General features: G+C 41.5%; 1 protein-coding gene across 1 annotated transcript in view; it reads left to right on the forward strand.

Annotated features, from left to right (window-relative positions):
* LOC119576217 (E3 ubiquitin-protein ligase RNF216-like) overlaps nucleotides 1–18,217 on the forward strand; it is a gene marked incomplete at its 3' end in the record, with an annotated part of 47,431 nt that extends 29,214 nt beyond the window's left edge. Inside the window, 2 exon segments of the mRNA XM_037923804.1 lie at nucleotides 17,632–17,742; nucleotides 18,070–18,217. Coding sequence (XP_037779732.1) covers nucleotides 17,632–17,742; nucleotides 18,070–18,118 — 160 coding nt within the window.
* Between the last annotated feature and the right edge of the window lie 1,320 nt (nucleotides 18,218–19,537).

Here is a 19,537-nt window from a genome sequence, read left to right on the forward strand (position 1 = left end):
ACTAAAAACCCGGCCGCCCATGATGTGTACGAAGAAAATTGGAAACGTTAAATCATGCGCAACAGTGCCAAGGACCTGCAGAAACTAAGAAAAATAAAGCTGTTGCAATGTGAATCCCTCTATGAAAAATGTAACATTAGGACTCAGATTTTATATTGGAAAAAAGTTGGGTAAGTGGAAACGGAATGGAATCACTATAAATGAAGTAGAAATTATATGAAGACCCATAGTGCAACTAAAGGTAATTGAGCGAGCGAAACGTCAATCCTTGTTCTTTGACAAACGACTCGCAAATGACAAATGTTGCATGATGTTTCACGTCTAAAATATTTGAAAGTACATTTTGTAACGCTTAATGCACACTATTTCAGAGACGCCATTGATTAATCAAAATAATTTTGAATATTTTCAATCCCTCTCCTAAAAACTATAGAATTTATATTTTGGTTTAGACATTATGTTTAGACAAATGAACACAGTCATGTTTTGAATTGTAGTCATTTTGGGTGTTATTATTATTACTATTATTATATTTATCCTGAAGTAATATTAAGAGTAATCAACAGGTAATAATATCAGTTATAAACCAGGATGATGATAATAATAATGTTATAAGAATAATAATAATAATAATAATAATAATAATAATAATAATATAGATAATGATAATAATGATAATAATAACCGACAACAACAACAACAACAACAACAATAATAATAATAATAATAATAATAATAATAATAATAATAATAATAATAATAATAATAAAATGATGATAAATATAATAATGATAATAACAATGATAGTAATGATGACAATGGTGATAATGATAATGCTGATAATCAAAATCATAGTAATGATTATAATGTTAATGATAAAATAATAATAATATGATAATAGTAGTAATGACAATTATTAATAAGATAAGATTAGATGTATGGTGCCAGTTACTTCTCCCTCCCTTGTGATCCTACTCCCTCTTCCTCTCCATCTCTCTCCCAAATCTTCCTTAAATTTACTCCTCCCTTCCACTCTAAGCCCTACATTCTGCCCTTTCTCGCTTCCCTCTTCCCCTTTAAACTACCCACCTCCTTCGCTCCTTTATCCCCTTCCTTCCGTCCCCCGGCCCCCTTTACTACGTTTCCCCCCTTTTCCCCTTCCCTATCTCCCTTTCTTCTCTCTTTCTCTCCCCTTCCCTCTGTCCTCCAACCTCCCTTCTTAATCTTCCCGGCGGATAGTGCAAACTGACGGTCAAACTACTTCATTGCAGTGTACAGTCACAAATAAACTACCCTTGCTCGGGAGTAGATGAAACCGAAACGGCCGCTAGGAGCTGATTCGGAAATATTGATACTTGTTTTCAAAGATCGGAAACAGTTTAAGCTTCAAAATTTGGGGTTCGGGTGATATGGCTGGGTTTATTTTATCATCCAATTTTTAGAGGAGACCATATAACCATTTGTAGAAATATAATTCGTTTACTCGGGGACTACAAGGTGCGAAAATCAAGATCAGGTTTTTCAAAGCCAACTATGCTCTGTGGATCAACGCCCCAAGCACCTGATACACCAGAAAAAAGCCAAAGTGGACACTAAAATTTGTGGCCCCTCAACCTTTAAATCCCACGCCCCTTTTAGAATTTTGTCCTTTCCCTCCACGCCTCCCTTGCATCTGAAAAATAAAATTCCCTCCAGATTTCCATGGAAATTATAAGTATGTTTTGTTTTTTTTAATGAGTATAATTAGGCATTTAATCAAATTTCCCCCTTATGTGACCATCTCTCGAAAAGAAAAAGTAAGTAGAGAAATTACGCCCCCTTTTCCCAAGGGGTCGACCCCCTTTTGGAAATCTGAAACCCCCGGGGAAAAAAACCATGGTTTAGATGCACGACGGAGGGGAAAAGGCAAGTAAATGTCATTCAAAACTATAAAAACAATGTGCTATATAAAGAAAAAAGCTTTCATTGAAGGCATGGATATCTGGCCCCAATGAAATATTGCAAATAGGCTGGCGATTTCCAAGTTGAAGATTGGAAAGCTGCAGGCATATGGTATCCCTGCTGAACTGTAAAGGGTGGGGGAGAACCCATGGTGTTTCAGTCCGAGCCATCTGGCATCTTTACCCTTCCCCTGACCTGCTGAGGGGCGTGGGCACCCCTCTGGAAGGGGGAAAAGGGGATCGTTGGGATTGTAGCAACTATCGTGGGATTACATGATCAGCATACCAGGCAAAGTTTTTCCTCCACATCCCTTTTGAAACGGTCCGCAAACCCCCTACAAGGCATCAGAGACAGGAGCGTCTGGATTACTCCTGGCAAGCCACGATAGACCCTATACAGCGCTTTGAGTGATTGTGGAAAAGCCGTGATTTGGTCGTGGTTGCTTACAACCCACATCGACCTGAAAAAGGAGTTTGACTCGGTGCATCATGAATCGCTATGGGAGATCCTGAGACTCAGGGGAATTCTGACACAGATTATTGGCCTAATAGCAAGCCTCTATACTGGTACTGAAAGTGCTGTAAAGTGTGGTGGGGGTCTGTCGACTTCTTCTCTGTTAATTCAGGGGTGAGGCAAGGCTGTGTCCTTGCACCAACACTTTTCAACACCTGTATGGACTGGATAATGGGCAGAGCTACTAGCCAAAGTCAGTGTGGAGCAACACTAGCAATATCAAGGTCTCAGACCTTGACTTTGCCGACGATGTTGCTATCCTATCTGAGTCCTTGGAATCACTGGTGGCGCTCTTGATGCATTTAGCAATGAGGCGAAGTCCCTAGGCCTAGAGGTTCTCCTGGACCAAGACCAAGATTCAGGACTTTAGGGACCTGTTAGGTGAACCCGTTCAGTTGATCCATGTTTATGGCGAGGATGTTGAAGTTACAGAGAGTTTTACATACCTTGGTAACGTAGTCCATATCTCTGGGCTGTCAGATCAAGAAGTCAGTAGACGGATTGGTCTAGCAACAGGAGCTATGAACTCGATCAACAAGAGTGTTTGGAGATGTCGGTACCTATGCAGAAGGACCAAGCTGTGTGTCTTCAAGGCCTTGATACTACCAGTTTTGCTCTGTGGAAGCGAAACCTGGACGCTATCCAGTGTCTTGGAGTCTCGTCTTGATACCTTTTGTAACAAGTCCCTTTGCCGGATCATGGGTACAGTTGGCAGGACCCACGTGTTCACTGGCGGTTACACCGTGAGACTGGCATGGGACTTGTTACTTGCATAATCCGGGATCAACTCAGGTTATATGGGCACCTAGCTTGTCTCCCTGTGAGACAACCCTGGGTGGAGGAGACCTGTGGAACGACCCAGGAGATCATGGCTTGGGGCAGCTCGACGAGACCTGTCGCGAGAAATTAGAGATGGGCCGTGTGCCTGCCTGGAGACGCGCCTTGAGGGATCCTCGTGGCTGGAAGTGATGGGTGGATGCGGTCATGCGCCCTCGTCGGCGTTAACCCGTTGATGATGATGATGGCAATATAAATATAAATCATATATCATACAAAAAATATTACTTTGATATGCTTTTGCCAGTGTTTACATAACACTGTTATTTGTTTATGGCAGTTTTACATAGTAAATATAGGATATAGTACAAGTATATCTTCCAATGTATCATATGAAATTAAATATTCACATAATTCTTTATACCTCATGTTAGGTAGTCTGAAAGGCTGTATCACGTGACATTCCGAGATATAGTGCTCAAACGTTCACTTGTTTTCTTTGTTACATAGTCTACATCTAAATTCATATGCATTTCTTGCACCGTACAGTTGCCAGTGCATTCTGTAACCTAAATGTACTCTGGCAATAACCACATCACATTGTCTGGTTTGCCTTTGATGCCACCCATAGGAAGACTTGCTAAATCTGTACTGATCGTAGTGCCTTATGGTACATCTTTCAGGCATTTGAGTGTTCGTCAGATCTATTAGTTCTTCCTCATGAGAACTTTTCAATACATGTGCAGCCCTAGCAAGTGGCATCCGAAGATCTATGTTCACAGTATCTTTGCTGCAGGCTACCTTCGCCAGTTTGTCTTAAGTGGTCGTGCTTGCGTATGCCAACATGAGATGGTATCCATACAAATTGAATATTGAAATTGCTTTCTATTGCATAAGTTACGTTATGCTTAATGCAACTCACAATTTCCTCAACGCCACCTGCTCTGAAAGAATTGTGTTGGAAAAGCACTTTGAGTTACAGAAAACTACTCCAGAGCCTGAGATATTAAGAATTCTGTTGCGAAATTTGTGTAGTGCTGGCCCAATTTTGCATGCTCATATTAATTTGATTTAGTAAGCTATTTTGTATACAGCACAAGCACAACCAACTTGGTATCCAGACTGTATGGATACGTCAACGTAACACTCATATACATCATTGCCCATTGATTCTGTGTTCCTTTACCGTTGCGAATTGCAATTTTTTTTAACACGCAGTATGTTTTTTTTTTTTTTTTTTTTTTTTTTTTTTTTTTTTTTTTTTTTTTTGGGGGGGGGGGGTATAGACATGCAAGGTGTACGAACAGTATTGATTTTTTCCATGGCAGAATGGATCGACCTTTTGGTATTTTACGAACTGGACATTGTGTTTTGTAGTGTTCATGGAGATTTGTGTGTATCAGAAGGCGTGCATGTGTGTTATTAGTCACTTCTACTTGCGTGATTTTATGTTGCCAGTTGTTTTTGGAAATCTGAAAGATATAAGGGTTCCCTCAGAGCTTTGACCCCAGATATGTGGGAAATAAATATTACTCTATCCGAAAAGGATGGTAGGTTTAGTTCTAATCATATGTTCACTATACTTGCTGTTCTTGGAGGTCAGAGGATAATCCTCATAGCTTTATTATGCACTACCTCCAAGGTATTTATTTCTGATTCTTTACACTGCAACAAGTGCAGTGGCTTATAAAGGCCAAGTAAAACAGTCTAGCGAGCTTAACATGATGCCATGTTCTCTTCCGACAAGAACATCAATGGTTTTAATCCTCCCAGTCTCTTCTTTAGAGAAAGGATTAAGTCTACATGATTTATGTTTTACCCGAGATATTTATACTTATGACATGTCAAGGTCCTGGTTACCTATGTGAATACATGGTACGATACATGGTGAGAGCCCTTGTTTTCTCAGCGGAGATCCCACTTATGAGCCCTTGTTGTTAGTTTGTCGAGAATTATTTGCATGTGACATCTATTAATAGTGGAATCTACCTGAGCCGGTGTGACATCCATTAATCAAGAAGACCGGGTGGGGCAGCTGATGACTGCCTGGGTCATGACCTCACCTTCGGCGATAACAACAAATGCTTGGAGGGGGTAACCGAGGGTAACAGCTGTGTTCCCACGCCCTAGGGTGGAGCGAACCCAGAAATACCCAAAGGAGTCAGTCCGAGCCATTCCTTGAACGCGAACACCTTCTCCCTTAGCCCGTAGGAGCTGACGCCGCCTCCGCCACGTCTACCACGTCAAGATCCACTTTAATCTACGTGTCTGTTCCCCCAATAAAGCTGAGAAACAGATACTTAGTTTTCCTCTGGACCTGCCAGATAAATAGTGGTATTCTAGTATAATTCAAATTAGAGACCATCTAGTTGGTGTTCAGGGTGGTAGAACTCACGTTCCTGCCTCCGTCGAAATCGTCGTCAGCAGCCAACGGGGACTAGTAAGTACACAAGGGATATTTCCTTTTTTTCTGGTCCCCCATTGTGTACTACGACCCCAATCATTTCATAAATGTACAAGTGTTTAGGTCCATAGGGAATAGGGAAGGTCTTTGTTTTGCGCATATATGAGGAGTTACTGAGAGTTTTTTTTCCTTTTCATCTGATAACACAGTCACGATATTTCAAAACTGAGTAAGTGCTGTTAAATTCATTTCTCTTTTCTACATTTCTGATGAGCTCTCCTCCATCGGAAAATACTCGTGCGAAAAAGTCAATTGTCGTAAGGGCTCTGCAGACTTCGCTAGGTTCTCCCCAAAGGACTCTGACTCTTCTCTTACTTCTCGCTCATCTTCTCCTTCACCATCTACTTCTGAATTAGTCTCCCCTCCTTCTCTCGCAACACAAATAGAAACCATTCTCTCCCCAAACTCCACCCCCCTCCTCTGACCTCACCCTTGTTACTGCTGCAGAAGCATGGGTCCCGGCATGGTTCCCAATGTACAATGTAGCGTCAAAATTCTTGGGCTCCCAAAAGTCTCTGTTGACCAATTCTTTGCGGGTGTGGAAGACCCGTATCCATTCAGGGGTTTGACGGGAGTCCAAAACATTTTGCTACACTGGCTCGTGGCGGCCAGAATGCGACTCAACCACGAATTCCGAGAGTGGCTGAAGGACTAGAATCTTATAATCATTTGCCGGGAGATCAGAAGTCGTTTTGGAATGTTGAAGAGTATTTTCACTTCAACATTTTCGAGGCAGATGGAGAATTACCATCTACGGACTCGTTTGAATTATTAGAATCAAACCCACTTCCTTTTCCAAAGATGATCTTTCATCTTACCTAAATGCAGTGGGCGCAGTCTATCCCAGGATCAGACGCGTCGGTGTGTCTGAAGCAATGTGTTACTAGAGCACATCGCACGCAGCAGTTCTTGAACTTTTTGCTAAAGTGTGGTTAGTGTCTTCTATCTCTCCAGCTGTGAGCAAACGATTTTGGGATAAAGTCGACAGTGTTCATTCAATAAGTTTCCTGAAGTCGGGGTGTGACATCTTTAATAGTGGAATCTCCCTGAGCCGGTTGACATCCATTAATCAAGAAGACCGGGTGGGGCAGCTGATGACCGCCTGGGTCATGACTCACCTCATAACAACAAACGCTTGGAGAGGGTAGCCGAGAAAAAAACAGCTGTGTCTCACGCCCTAGGGTGGAAGCGACCAGAAATACCCGAAGGAGTCAGTCCAAGTCCTTTCCTTGAACCGCGAAACACCATCCCCTTAACGTGTGGGAGCTGACGCCGCCTCCGCCACGTCTACCACGTCAAGATCCATTTTTAATCTACATGTCTTTTCCCCTCAATTAAGCTGAGAAACAGATACTTAGTTTTCCTCTGGACCTACCAGATAATATAGTGTATTCTAGTATAATTCAAATTAGAGACCATTTATATTGCACCCTTCTTGTGTTGATGTTCTGACACATATGTAATCAGCATAGCATATAATGGATTCACCATCCCCAAGTAGATTATCCGCCCCAGCTTGTGCATGAGGACATTGAACAGCATAGGGCTGAGAAGATCCAAAAGTTCAAAAGATTGTGAAGTAAAAACTTCTCACTCCCATGAACAAGACACTTGCAGATCAGTTCAAAAGATACATTCTAATCCAGCCCAATAACTTTCCCGGATGCCAAACTTACTATTTGTTCTAGGTCAAGAAAAAAAGTGTTTCCCTGGATTAGAGCTTAAAAAGTACTCTGCAAAGCAATGTTGTGTGCTACTTCCTGATAGAAATCCCTACAGTCTGTTAGATAATTTACCTTGTAACCTGTAATTGAGTGTTTACAATTATCCTTTCTAGAACTTTGTATGCACATGAGATTAGTGAAATTGGGGTGGTATTTATCAGTTCTTGAATTCGGTATAGGAATGATTAGACCGCGTCAGGGGCCCGGCTGAGTACCTTGTGACAAACTTAACCTGTATAGGTGTAAAGGGGGTTATTAGGTACCTGAGCTATAAAGCAAGAGGACACTATAGGGAATTCCATCCTCACCTGGGGCGGCCCCTTTTTTTTTTTGATTAGTGCAATTTTACATGACTAATGTGATTCTAATTATTTGTGGGAAGTGAGCTCAATTTGGACGCTGCAGCCCTATTAAGGAGCATATCTGCTTGTGCAAGAGGAATATGGAACTGCGGGGTGTTAGTTGGTTTGCTTGAGTCGAGTTTTTTTTTTTCCCCCAGACCACAGACAATAAGGTGTTATTGTTAAAGCTTCAAAGGATCTGTTCAAAGTGTTCTTTTTCTGAAATGAGTTTTTAATTCCGATAGATTTTGTTAGCCTTAAGAAACTGAATAAGGTCGTCTCGGGTATTGTAGATATAAAAAAAGCTCCTGAACTTGCTTTTGTTCCCTGTATAGTGTAGGGTCACCAACCCACTTAGGTTGTTTGGAGCGTTGTGAGTTGTTGCTCTTGAAGGTTTTTTGGGACAGACTCAGATGTAGTAATTAGTGACCACTTTTGTCATGTCCATGGTGAAATTATTTGCACTCGTTATTGTGTAATCATTATACCAGTCATAAATACGTGATTTAAAGTGGTGCTCATGGTAAGGAGTAATAGAAAGTTTAAGCCTATTTGTTTTTACAGACTGAATATTATCAACAGCATATCTCGTTACTATTGCAAAGTGGTCACTGATTAGCTCTGTTGCAAGGATGCCTCTGGCATTTCCATGCACAAGATCCCTTCCTATAACATAATTTAGCCTGCCCATCCCCCCTCCATGTGAGTTTCTCTGTCTGTATTATATACGGTCATAGATCTATTGTTTACAAAATGTCGGAAAATCTTTGCCATTTTCATTGCAATAACTATTTCCAAATGTATAATGTCTATCATTCGCCATTTTCATTGCATTAACTATTTCCAAATGTATAATGTCTAGCATTAAAAGCTCCCATGCATATGTGCCGTGATTCTGAAAGTTGGGCGATGAATCAGTTTGAAACTTTCTACACCTTGCATATACATGTACAGAGGGGAAAAACCCAGAGGCTGTTCGAAATATGTAAATGCTGATATTTCACATTATTATCATCAGACTTCTGCACCAGCTTATGCGCTATGGTGTCTTTGACATAAGTCAATAGGCCTGTCATTCCTGTGTTCGTATAGGAGTGGTACCCTCCAATTCTAGGGGCGGTTTTTACTTAGTGGCTGATGTGAAGGCTCTTGTAAACAGATACCGTCAACATTATTACTATGAATATAGTAAAGCAAGTAATTACTTCTACAATTGTCACCACGTACATTCCATAAAAGAAAAGTAATTGTTTTCTTGTCCCCTATCACACCCTATGAATAGCTGATTGGTCAAATTTGTGTTTGATGAAGCCCTGTAGTCAGCATATTTCTTGTACAGTATTACATATCTATGTTGTATCTTGTTTAATTACACTGATTCTGCGCTAATTCCTCATATTGATATATGTATAATCTGTACCTGATATAATTTTCTGAGTGATATCTCACAGTTCGTCCGTTTCCTGCGCATCTTCGTCGGCGTTATTTCCACTGTCACAGTCGTCACCGTTTTCAGATGACCCGTTGATGGTATTATTTGTAATAATATCAGAGACCTCATTAGTATTTCAATATCACTAGCTAGAAAGCACATTGTCCTGTCAACATGATCACTTTTTATTTACATTAACCTTTTTTATTTTTTTTATTTAGCAAGCTCTTGCTTGATACTTCGTATTGCCTCAGATGCAGTGCTTCCTCAGCGGCAGCCTTCTTTGGAAACCTGGTAACCAGGTATTCCCCGTATTTTTTGCCTTTGGGCTAATAGTAGTCTTTGTTCTGGAGAGAAATCCTCGCAAAAGTGCCATTAACCGTCAGGGCCACATAGTTTTGTTCCCATCGTACATAGACGTAGCGCGACGATACCCATTTCCCCTACACCATGTGTAGCAGGCCTTCCTCTTGGAGGAGCGGCAGCTGGCTGACCTCCCTCATCCGCCTGATTTTTCTACAGTAGACGTGTCGTCCGGAAAGGCCAGTCTGATTTACCTGGCCCGGGGGGCCAGCATGTGTATCAGGAAACCTGAGCTCCCGATAAACTACATCTTAAACTAAACGTTGGATCTTATGACTGCAATTAAAGATTTTCGGTTCTCCTGACAAGTTTTTTAAGTAGCCTCATCAAAATTTAACATGGCAATTATTGTCATATAATGCTACTCTTTCCATGTGGATGGCACTGTACCCTCCCTATATATCCTATTGAATAGGTCCAACAAGAACTTCTGGGAGCTCTCTGGTGAGATATCATTTGGTATGGAATATCGTCACTTCCTGGGGCAGTCTTACGGCAGAGCTGCAAAGCAGAGTCCATCTCCTTGCGCAAAAATGGCAAGTTGTATGGAAGTTCTGCTGCAGTCCTACTGAAGAACGACACTGGGTATCGTTCCTGTTCCGCCCGAAGAGTGGAGAATCGGGCAGGTAAGATGCTCCAGAGGAGATCTCTGCCATGGATTTAGCTAGCTCATTAGCAACATCTTTTTATCTGTGATGATTATGCCATCAATGTTCAAAGCAGGTGGTGACAGTGATGTGCTCTTTCCAGCGATCTTACGCACCTTGTCCCATACCCATGCTAAGGGGGTCCCAGAGTTAATCAAGGAGACATACTGTCTCCATGACGTCCGTCTGGCCTCCGTTAGCACTCGCCTGGCCTTGGCTCGGGTCTTTTTGTAATGGATCAAGGTTACATCACTGGGGCGTTGTTTCAACTGCCTTAATGCAGCTTTTCTTGCTCTGACAGCTTGTTGGCATTCATCAGACCACCATGGTACCGGAGGTCGACGGAAAATGCCGGCTACTTTTGGGAATGGATGCTTCTGCTGCAAGGTGAATTGTGAGTGAAGTGATTAACAGCATCTTGAACACACTGGAAATTATTCACGGGATCCATGCAGTACTGCAGTTGATCTAAAAGATTCCAGTCCGCATGTTCAAGTCCCCATCTCTACACTCCTTTGGCTGGATACCATTCACCTCCTCCAAAAGTATTGGAAAATGGTCGCTTCCCATGTAAGTCTTCCATAACCTGCCAAGTGAAATTCATCTGTGAATCAGGTGAGACAATTGACAGGTCTATATTGGAGAATGTCCCAGTTTGAATTTGGAAATGTCCCTAAACCTGGCAAGGATGCTTCCACACCAGGAAATTACAGACCAATTTCCCTCACCAGCTGCATCTGCAAGCTGATGGAGAAAATGGTAAACTTCAGGTTGACATGGTGCTAGAAAGGAAAACGTGCTGACTCCATATCAATATGGGTTTAGAAGATTAAGATCGAGCAACAGATGCACTTGTAAGGAGGGAAAAACTGCTATACAGAATTCCCTTCGCCACAGCAACGTCACATGTCTTCTTTGACCTTGAAAAGGCTTATGATACTACTTGGAAGCATGGCATACTCAAGAAGTTGTATGACTTTGGGTTTTAAGAGGAGCTTTAAACTACCTCATACATAACTTCCTTGCTAACAGGAAATTTAAATTTTCGGGTGGGAAACAGTTTCTCAAACCTGGAAGATCACCTGGAAGGGGTTCAAAAGGGAGTGTCTTAAGTGTGACCCTGTTTGCCATTGTTATAAATGACATTGTAAAGGTTGTTCCAAGTTCTGTCTCATGTAATCGTATGTGGATGACTTTACACTTTTACTGCTCAGGAGGAAGCTTACAGGATGTGCAAGGACACATGCAGGCTGCAATAAGTCAGGTTGTACAGGGGGACAAATATGGGTTCAAATTTTCCCAAGCAAGCCCATGGCTATGCATTTCCACAAACGAAAAAAATTCCATTTTCCCTCTATTTAGGAGAAAAACCCACTGCAATTTGTCCAAGAGGTGAAGTACTTGGGTCTAATTTTTGACTCAAGGCTTACATGGGTGCCTCACATAAAACAGTTAAAAGTAAAGACTACAAAAGCACTTAGTATTTTGCGGGTTCTTTCACATCTATTTTGGGGTGCAGACCGCACAATGCTTCTGCGGCTTTACCGAGCGCTTATTTGTAGTAAGTTTGACTATGGATGTGAAGCTTATTCATCTGCAACTCCCACTGTTCTACGGATGTTAGACTCGGTTCATAATGAAGCTCTCAGAATCTGTACTAGGGCTTTCAGGTCTTCTTCACCTGTGGAGTCCCTGGGATACTGAGGTGGAGAACCACCCCTTCATTACACCGAGAATACATGAACCGAATTACTACACGAGACTACAAAGGATTCCAGGATCTCTACATCCAGATTTGTTTTCAACCCCCTTGAGGATATCCAATCCTATGATAGGAGAATGAGGAATCTTTTGGAAGATCTTAATTTAAATCTCTCTAAAGGGTTCTGGCTGTTGGAATTCCCCAATTTCCGCCTTGGACTAATCAAGTCGAGCTGGGTTTAGTTGGGAAATTTGGGAAAGGGGAGAGATCCGAAGCAGAAGTCTGAGAGAAATGTCATCAGCACATTTCTAAGTACCGGGGATCAGATGCAATTTATACAGATGGTTCGAAATCTGAAAATGGCGTGGGTTTTGCAGCAGTGAGCAGAAGGAAGACTGCATCTGGCAGTCTTTCTCTAGCAGCCTCGATCTTCACTGCAGAGTTACATGCTATCCTTTCAGCAGTTAAGGAGACGAGAGATCTTAAAAACTATTCTGTTTAATATATTGTGACTCTCGTAGTGCCTTGCAGGCAATCAAGTGTTTGAAAATCATCACACCAGTAGTGAGGGAGGGTTTAAGATGGCTTGCATTGATGTCAACACGTAAAAAGATAACTATTTAGGTGCCAGCGCATGTTGGTATCAGTGGGAATGAGCGAGCTGATCAGAAGGCCAAGGCAGCTGCCGCTCAGCCTTGTGATGCTCGTTTTCCTCTCCCATACACCGACCTGAAACCCAGCATCAGAAGTTGTCTTCGTGATAAATGGAGGCGTACCTCCAGAAACAAACTGCGAGACATTAGAGATGACCTTGGCAGTTGGGCGACTAGCATCACTCCCAATCGAAAAGTGGAAGTTGTATTAACAGGACTAAGAATCGGGCACACAAGACTGACTCATGGGCTAATGATGGCTAAAAATGAAGCACTTTGTGAAGGATGCCAAGAGCCATTAACGATCGCACATGTAGTGGAAAGATGTGCAACATTCTCAGACCAAAGACGTATGTACTTGTCTCCCCCAATATAACTGAAAATGTATTGGGGGGGAAGATTGTGACATAGAGGGTCTTATTAATTCCTTAGGGACACTAATATTTCAATAAAATTTGATTATGCATAATGTTTATGCAATAATTTTATGCACTTAGAGCATAATATTTATGCTTTGATTTTTAATCTATTTATTGTTATTTGTAAGATAGATTTATTTATTTATTTTATTGATAGATTTTTAAAGTTTTAAACATTTTAATATCTCTAGTTAACAAGGTATTCGCCGCTAATGACCTTAGCTGTTGATGCGGCAGATAATTTTAAATAATCAATCAATCCTTCATTTGTGCTCCTCCCCCACATTCGGACTGCTGCCTCTGCCTCCATGGCGCCAGAGAGGCCAGTAAAGTTGACCTCACACTGATCTGCATGCTTTGCCTTCTGCCAATCTTCATAGTTCTTAGGGTCTTTTTTCTTTTTCTGATTTGTGCAAGCTCTACAGTAATTGCACAGAACTTCAAAGTCCAGCACGAAATTTGTGGAGATGTCCATGACGAAACTCACTCCGATGTGGGATTTGCGTCCACGCGTCAACCATGTCCCATCGAAGCTCACATCAACATGCAAATCTCCTTCATCATCTTTTTCTTTTCCTTCTTTTGAATATACATTCTTGACACACTGCCTCATTATGCACTGTTGGTCTTTGTAGAAGCTGTCCATCTCTTTGTAGAGATAATTGGCGTGTCTTACGAAGGTTGTAGAGGACATCTTGTGGCAACCCAGACTGGAGGAAAGGCGAGATAAGCCTGCCTTCCCATATCCTTCTGATAAGGCCTGGTGTACAAATATGGTGTTTCCCTCACTAAAATTACGATTGTTTGTCTTGGTTCAGAATGATGAAGTAGATCTTGACATTCATCACACTGTATGCTAACGGAACAATCAAAATAACTTTTTTCACTGTTGGCGTAACACTGTGTCCTTTCTCACATTTTACCAAATCAATGATTGCATTTAGTCTTGCAACAGATATCACCACCATAGCATCACTGTCACATATATCTCTCTCACATCACTTGGCAACAAAGCATGGCAGAATTGTGCGGCTGTTTGTTTTGTGGGAAGCGTGGGTGGCGTCGCGCTTGCTGATGACGTACTTGCTTCAACAAGTGTTTGTTCGTCTGTTTTCGCTCTCTTCTCTAGATTTGCAAAGACAAAGGATCGATTTCTTTTTTAGCAAATACAACAAGGGACAAGCGTCCCTTTTTCCTTCGCCTTGGAGTCTCAGATTTAAAGTAGAGATCTTAAGTGGTCATTTTCACTCGAAATAGAAATTGAGTTTACAATTATAATTTAGTACATCGAGAATGTGGGTCGCGGTGGCCGAGTGGTTAGAGCGTTAGACTCAAGACTGTCACGACGGCAATCTGAGTTCGAGGGTTCGAGTCACCGGCTGGCACGTTGTTCCCTTTGGCAAGGAACTTCACCTCGATTGCCTACCTAAGTCCAAGTCAGTGCCGGTCCTAGAACCGGGTAAATAGAGATGGTGACTAGATAAAAACACCGGGCGGAAGGCAATGGCAAACTACCGCTCTACATTGCCAAGAAAATCATGGAAATGCATGATCGCCAATGTCCTTGTAGGACAGGGCACTTGAAAAAAAAATCGAGAATGGCATACTCCTAAATAACAACATGAAAGATTTATTAAAAGATCTGCAAAGCAAATTACCGAGAGCATGTAAACAAATAAATACTAAACCATTACGTAAGGTCGGTGACAAGCATCCCTCTGAATTACAAACTATTTTGTTAACCAGTGTGAGATATAAGCTGCTATAATATATATATATATATATATATATATATATATATATATATATATATATATATACAAGAAACATTGTATTGATATATTTTGATGCAACATATCAAAGAAGCAGTTTGGATTAAAGGGAGAGAGCTCGTATTTAGCGAATCTGTTTTAATGACAGTTTTTGATATCTTACGAAAGAACCGGGTGAATTGTGTATAGTTAGACATTACAAAGTCTTTTGATAAGGCGTCACACCGTATGTTAATATGGAAATTGGTCCACTCAGGAGTCAAAAGGAAGCCATCAAATGATGAAATACACGAGCACGGTAACTGACTGGAACATTACATGAAAAAAAAACAGTAACAAGGATCAGTCTTGGCACCAATTATGTTTAGTATTTTCATCGGTGGTCTGGGGAAAAAACATAAGACTAAATAGCTATATGAATGTTTGTAGATGATGCTAAATTACCAAGAAAGGTAGTCCAAAAAAGCTCTCCTGCTAAATCCACCAGAGGGACACTGAAAACTTATTTATGTAGAATTATACTTGAAAATTGGTTGAACACTAATAAATGCCTTGTGAACAGGTTTGGCGACAGTATGATAAGAAACGGAGACGAATCCAGATGATCACAGAAATAAAAAGGTTAATAAATACTGGCAATTGTCAAACCGGATATATGATCGGAAATGTGGCAAAGAAAATGATGACCATCATAAGAAGTACTCTTTGAGTATGCTTCAGTTGAGTAGAGCCAATAATCAAGAAAGCACGGTATTGTCAAGTTAGAGCAGCCACACATGGCCGCCAGTGTGAATAACTATGAGCTACACAGGTATATTATATGAAATAGGATTACTACTTCAGAGGGAAAAAAGAGGTGACAAGAAACAGTAAACTTAGATACATAGAAATTTCACGCTAGTACTCTATGCTATAGCCACAGGCCACAGTCAAGGAAGAAATGTCGGAAACTACAACTGAGTTCCAGGTAAATAAAAGTGCTTTCCTGTCTGACAATAGAAAATATGGCTCAAGATATATAATAGAATTTGTGTGATGTAATTCACCAAGACCTACAGTATCTATTCTGCTGAAACAAAAATAAGCCTCCGTTTCAAGCAGCATTGTTCGTGGGATCATACGAAAAACAGAAATGTAAATCGGCTGCTCCTGTGCCTTAAGTAGAATTAATATTAATTAAGATTATTAATAAGAACTGAGAGGGATAGCTATACTCCTCTTTAGTTTTATTTCTGTATGTGCATAGTTTTTGTGATGAAATTGTTTAGAAGGTTGTTAATACGTAAATCCCATTTGATGAATTAGACGACAAACGCCAAGCTCGGAAATAATTGAATACCTCTAGACAAATATACTTGTAAAAAAGTCAAGCTTTCATGTACGTCCAGGTACGTAAAAAAGTCTCAAGTTTTCATGTACGTCCAGGTACGTTGGAGAGGAGATAGGGCAAGGTCGAGTGAGGTTCCGGTGCCTGAACGCAGACTGTGGCTCAGAGATTTTGGAAGAGACTTTGTGGATGGTGACACCGAAGGCCGTTTACGCAAGGCTGCTGGAGAAGAGACAACTAGAGGAGGTGCTGACAGCGAAGATCGATGGCCTTGAGGCGTGTCCTTACTGCGACTTCATGGCTGTTCTCGATACTGGAAACACCGTCTTCACGTGCATGAAATGTAAAAAAGGACTCTTGTCAGGTAATGTGCTTTACATTGTAAATCGTGTTCGATATTTTTTTTTATTTTCTTGCATTCTTGTTGTTTATTTAAATATGTTTTTTGAATTTCTGCACTGTATACTTATATATTGTTTGGTAGATACCTTTCTAGTTTTCCTTTTGCAGATCCATTTAACAGTATGGCGCACGCACACACACACACGCACGCACGCACGCACGCATGCACGCACGCACGCATGCACGCACGCACGCATGCATGCACGCACGCACGCACGCACGCATGCACGCACTCACGAACACGCGCACGCACACACACACACACACACACACACACACACACACACACACACACACACAACACACACACACACACACACACACACACACACACACATCACACACTATACACACACACACTATACACACACACACACACACACACACACACACAAAAAGCACCCCACCACACACCAACACCCACAACACAACACAACACCACCACACACAACACACACACACACACACACACACACCACACACACACACACACAACACACACACCCTCACACACACACACACCCACACACACCACACACACACACACACACACAACACCACTAAACACACACAACAACACACACACACACACACACACACGCACACACAGCACACACCACACGCACACACACGCAACACACGACACACACACACACACACACACACACACACACACACACACACACACACACGCACGCACGCACGCACGCACGCACGCACGCATACACACACGCACGCGCACGCGCGCACACACACACATGTGTGTGCGTGTGCGCGCGCATGTTCTTATGCGTGTTCGTGCGAGTATATGTGTGTGTTTGTTTGTTACACTATACACATACTTATTTACTTATATATGTATATATATATATATTTATATGTATATACATCTATATGTGTGTGTGTGTGTGTTTGAGATACATATTAGTTTATTTTTTTATATTTGCATATATGCATATCCACCCATTTGTTTATTTATTTATTTATCCATTCATTTATTTATTTATTCATTAATTCTTACATCCATCCGTTAGATAATATATACATGCATAAATATACGAGTATATGCATAGACATTTGCATGCCTTGGAAGTAGGTCACCCATTCTAGATCCACTGCATTGTAGTGCTTCCTGACGGTGAACGTTATTGTAGGTTATGCAAGAAGCCAAATCACCTGCCAGAAGAGTGTGCAGACATCAGGGAGAAAAAGCAAAACGAGGCACGAACTCACTTAGAAAACGAGATGGCTGAAGCGATGATCAGGTGAGATGACCACGGAATCAGCCGTTGCATTTTTTCCGTTATGGTTACTGCCTTGTAAATCGGTGTAAAATATACTCTTGGAAATTTATAATAATGTTATAAAATCATGGAAATCCATGATCGCCAACGTCCCTTGTAGGACAGGACACTTACAAAAAAAAGTACATTTATTTAAGCAGGTTGTAATAACTTGGAAAATGTAACTGTATGTACCGAAAACTATTTATTTTAAAGGATATTGATATTTGCTAATATTTTCATCAGACCAACTGAGTAATCTCCATAATTTAAGAAGATATGCAACAGTTTATAATTTCTTTATTGCAGAGAATGCAGCAGCTGCAAAAAACGGTTTTATCAAATCAGACGGGTGTAACAAAATGACCTGCTCCTGCGGGGCAAATATGTGTTACATATGCAGGAAGCCTGTCGAGAATTATGACCACTTTAATTACGACCCTGATGTGGATGATGACCCCAACAAGTAAGTCAGTTTATCTGGGCATTAGGAAAGGCTATGTGTGCTATCATATTCTACGTACAAGGGAAGCCCCCTTATCCCACAGTATTTGTCTGACGTAGTGGTTTTGCGCTTTTATTTGGAATGGAGACCGCCTCCACGGCCAGATATGCAACTCTTTTTGTCGGAGTTAAAGAAATGAGATGGGAGGTTGAGAGAAACAAGGCTAAGATGGCTGGGACACGTAATCAGGGGAGACGAGGAATACATAGGAAAGAGAGTAAGGAAGATGGAGGTCGGACAGGAAAAGAGGGGGAGACCAAAGAAATGGGAAGATTGCATCAGTGAAGACCTGAGAGAAGAAAGAAGACGATGAACAGAGAAGAGTGGAAGATCGTTAATGATTAATGCTTTAAAACAAATAAATGGGCTAGACATCAAGGGTCATACAGCACTAATGGTAAAGTATCATGGTGGAAGGGGTTTAAAGGAGTTCTGTATTAGAACAAAATGTCTTAAATTTCAATTGAAAAGGTAGGGATTCCGTGAGGATGTCCGAGTATGAAGAGCGTGGGAGGGGGGGTTGGGAGCATGCATGAGGTATGGATGAGGCGGGTGTGACCTATTGAAAAAACGGGAAAGGCAGCTTCCCAGTGTCTGCTCTGGTGGTACGGTGTAAAACCCAAAGGGGAAAGGGATGCAAGGCTTTGTGGTTTGTAGTTTATTGGTGGCCCAGACCTAACCAGAAAGAAAAGAGTGGAAGGAAAGCGATCCTCACTGGCAACCCCGCAGAGACGCGGGAATAAAAGACCGTTGATTCTTATTGTCATTGTTACATTATATTATTGTTGTTGTTATCATCATCATCATCATCATCATATCTATATATTATTACTACTATCATCATGAGGGGTTTTAGAGCATCGGACTCAAGACTGCCCACGAGGGCCCAATCTGAGTTCGAGGGTTCGAGTCCCGGCCGGCAAGGAACTTCACCTCGATTGCTACCTAGCCGGGTGGCCAAGCCAGTCCAAGTCAGTGCTGATCCCAAGCCCGGATAAAATAGAGAGAATGATTACCTAAAAGGTAACACCGGCACTCTCCGTGGAAAGGAACTGGGGACCCCACCCCGTACTCACCCAAGAGCATCAAAAACATGAAAACTACAATTTAAATTTTATGCTGTGACACGGCGGCTCAAACATGAACTACCGTTAAAAAAAATGGTATCATTATCATCATCCATCATTATTATTATTGTTATTATGTGAGAGAGAGAGAGAGAGAGAGAGGGGAGAGAAGAGATGAGAGAGAGAGTGAGAGAGAGGGGGGTGT

This window comes from Penaeus monodon, chromosome 8 (assembly GCF_015228065.2).
Source record: "Penaeus monodon isolate SGIC_2016 chromosome 8, NSTDA_Pmon_1, whole genome shotgun sequence".
Taxonomy (NCBI): domain Eukaryota; kingdom Metazoa; phylum Arthropoda; class Malacostraca; order Decapoda; family Penaeidae; genus Penaeus; species Penaeus monodon.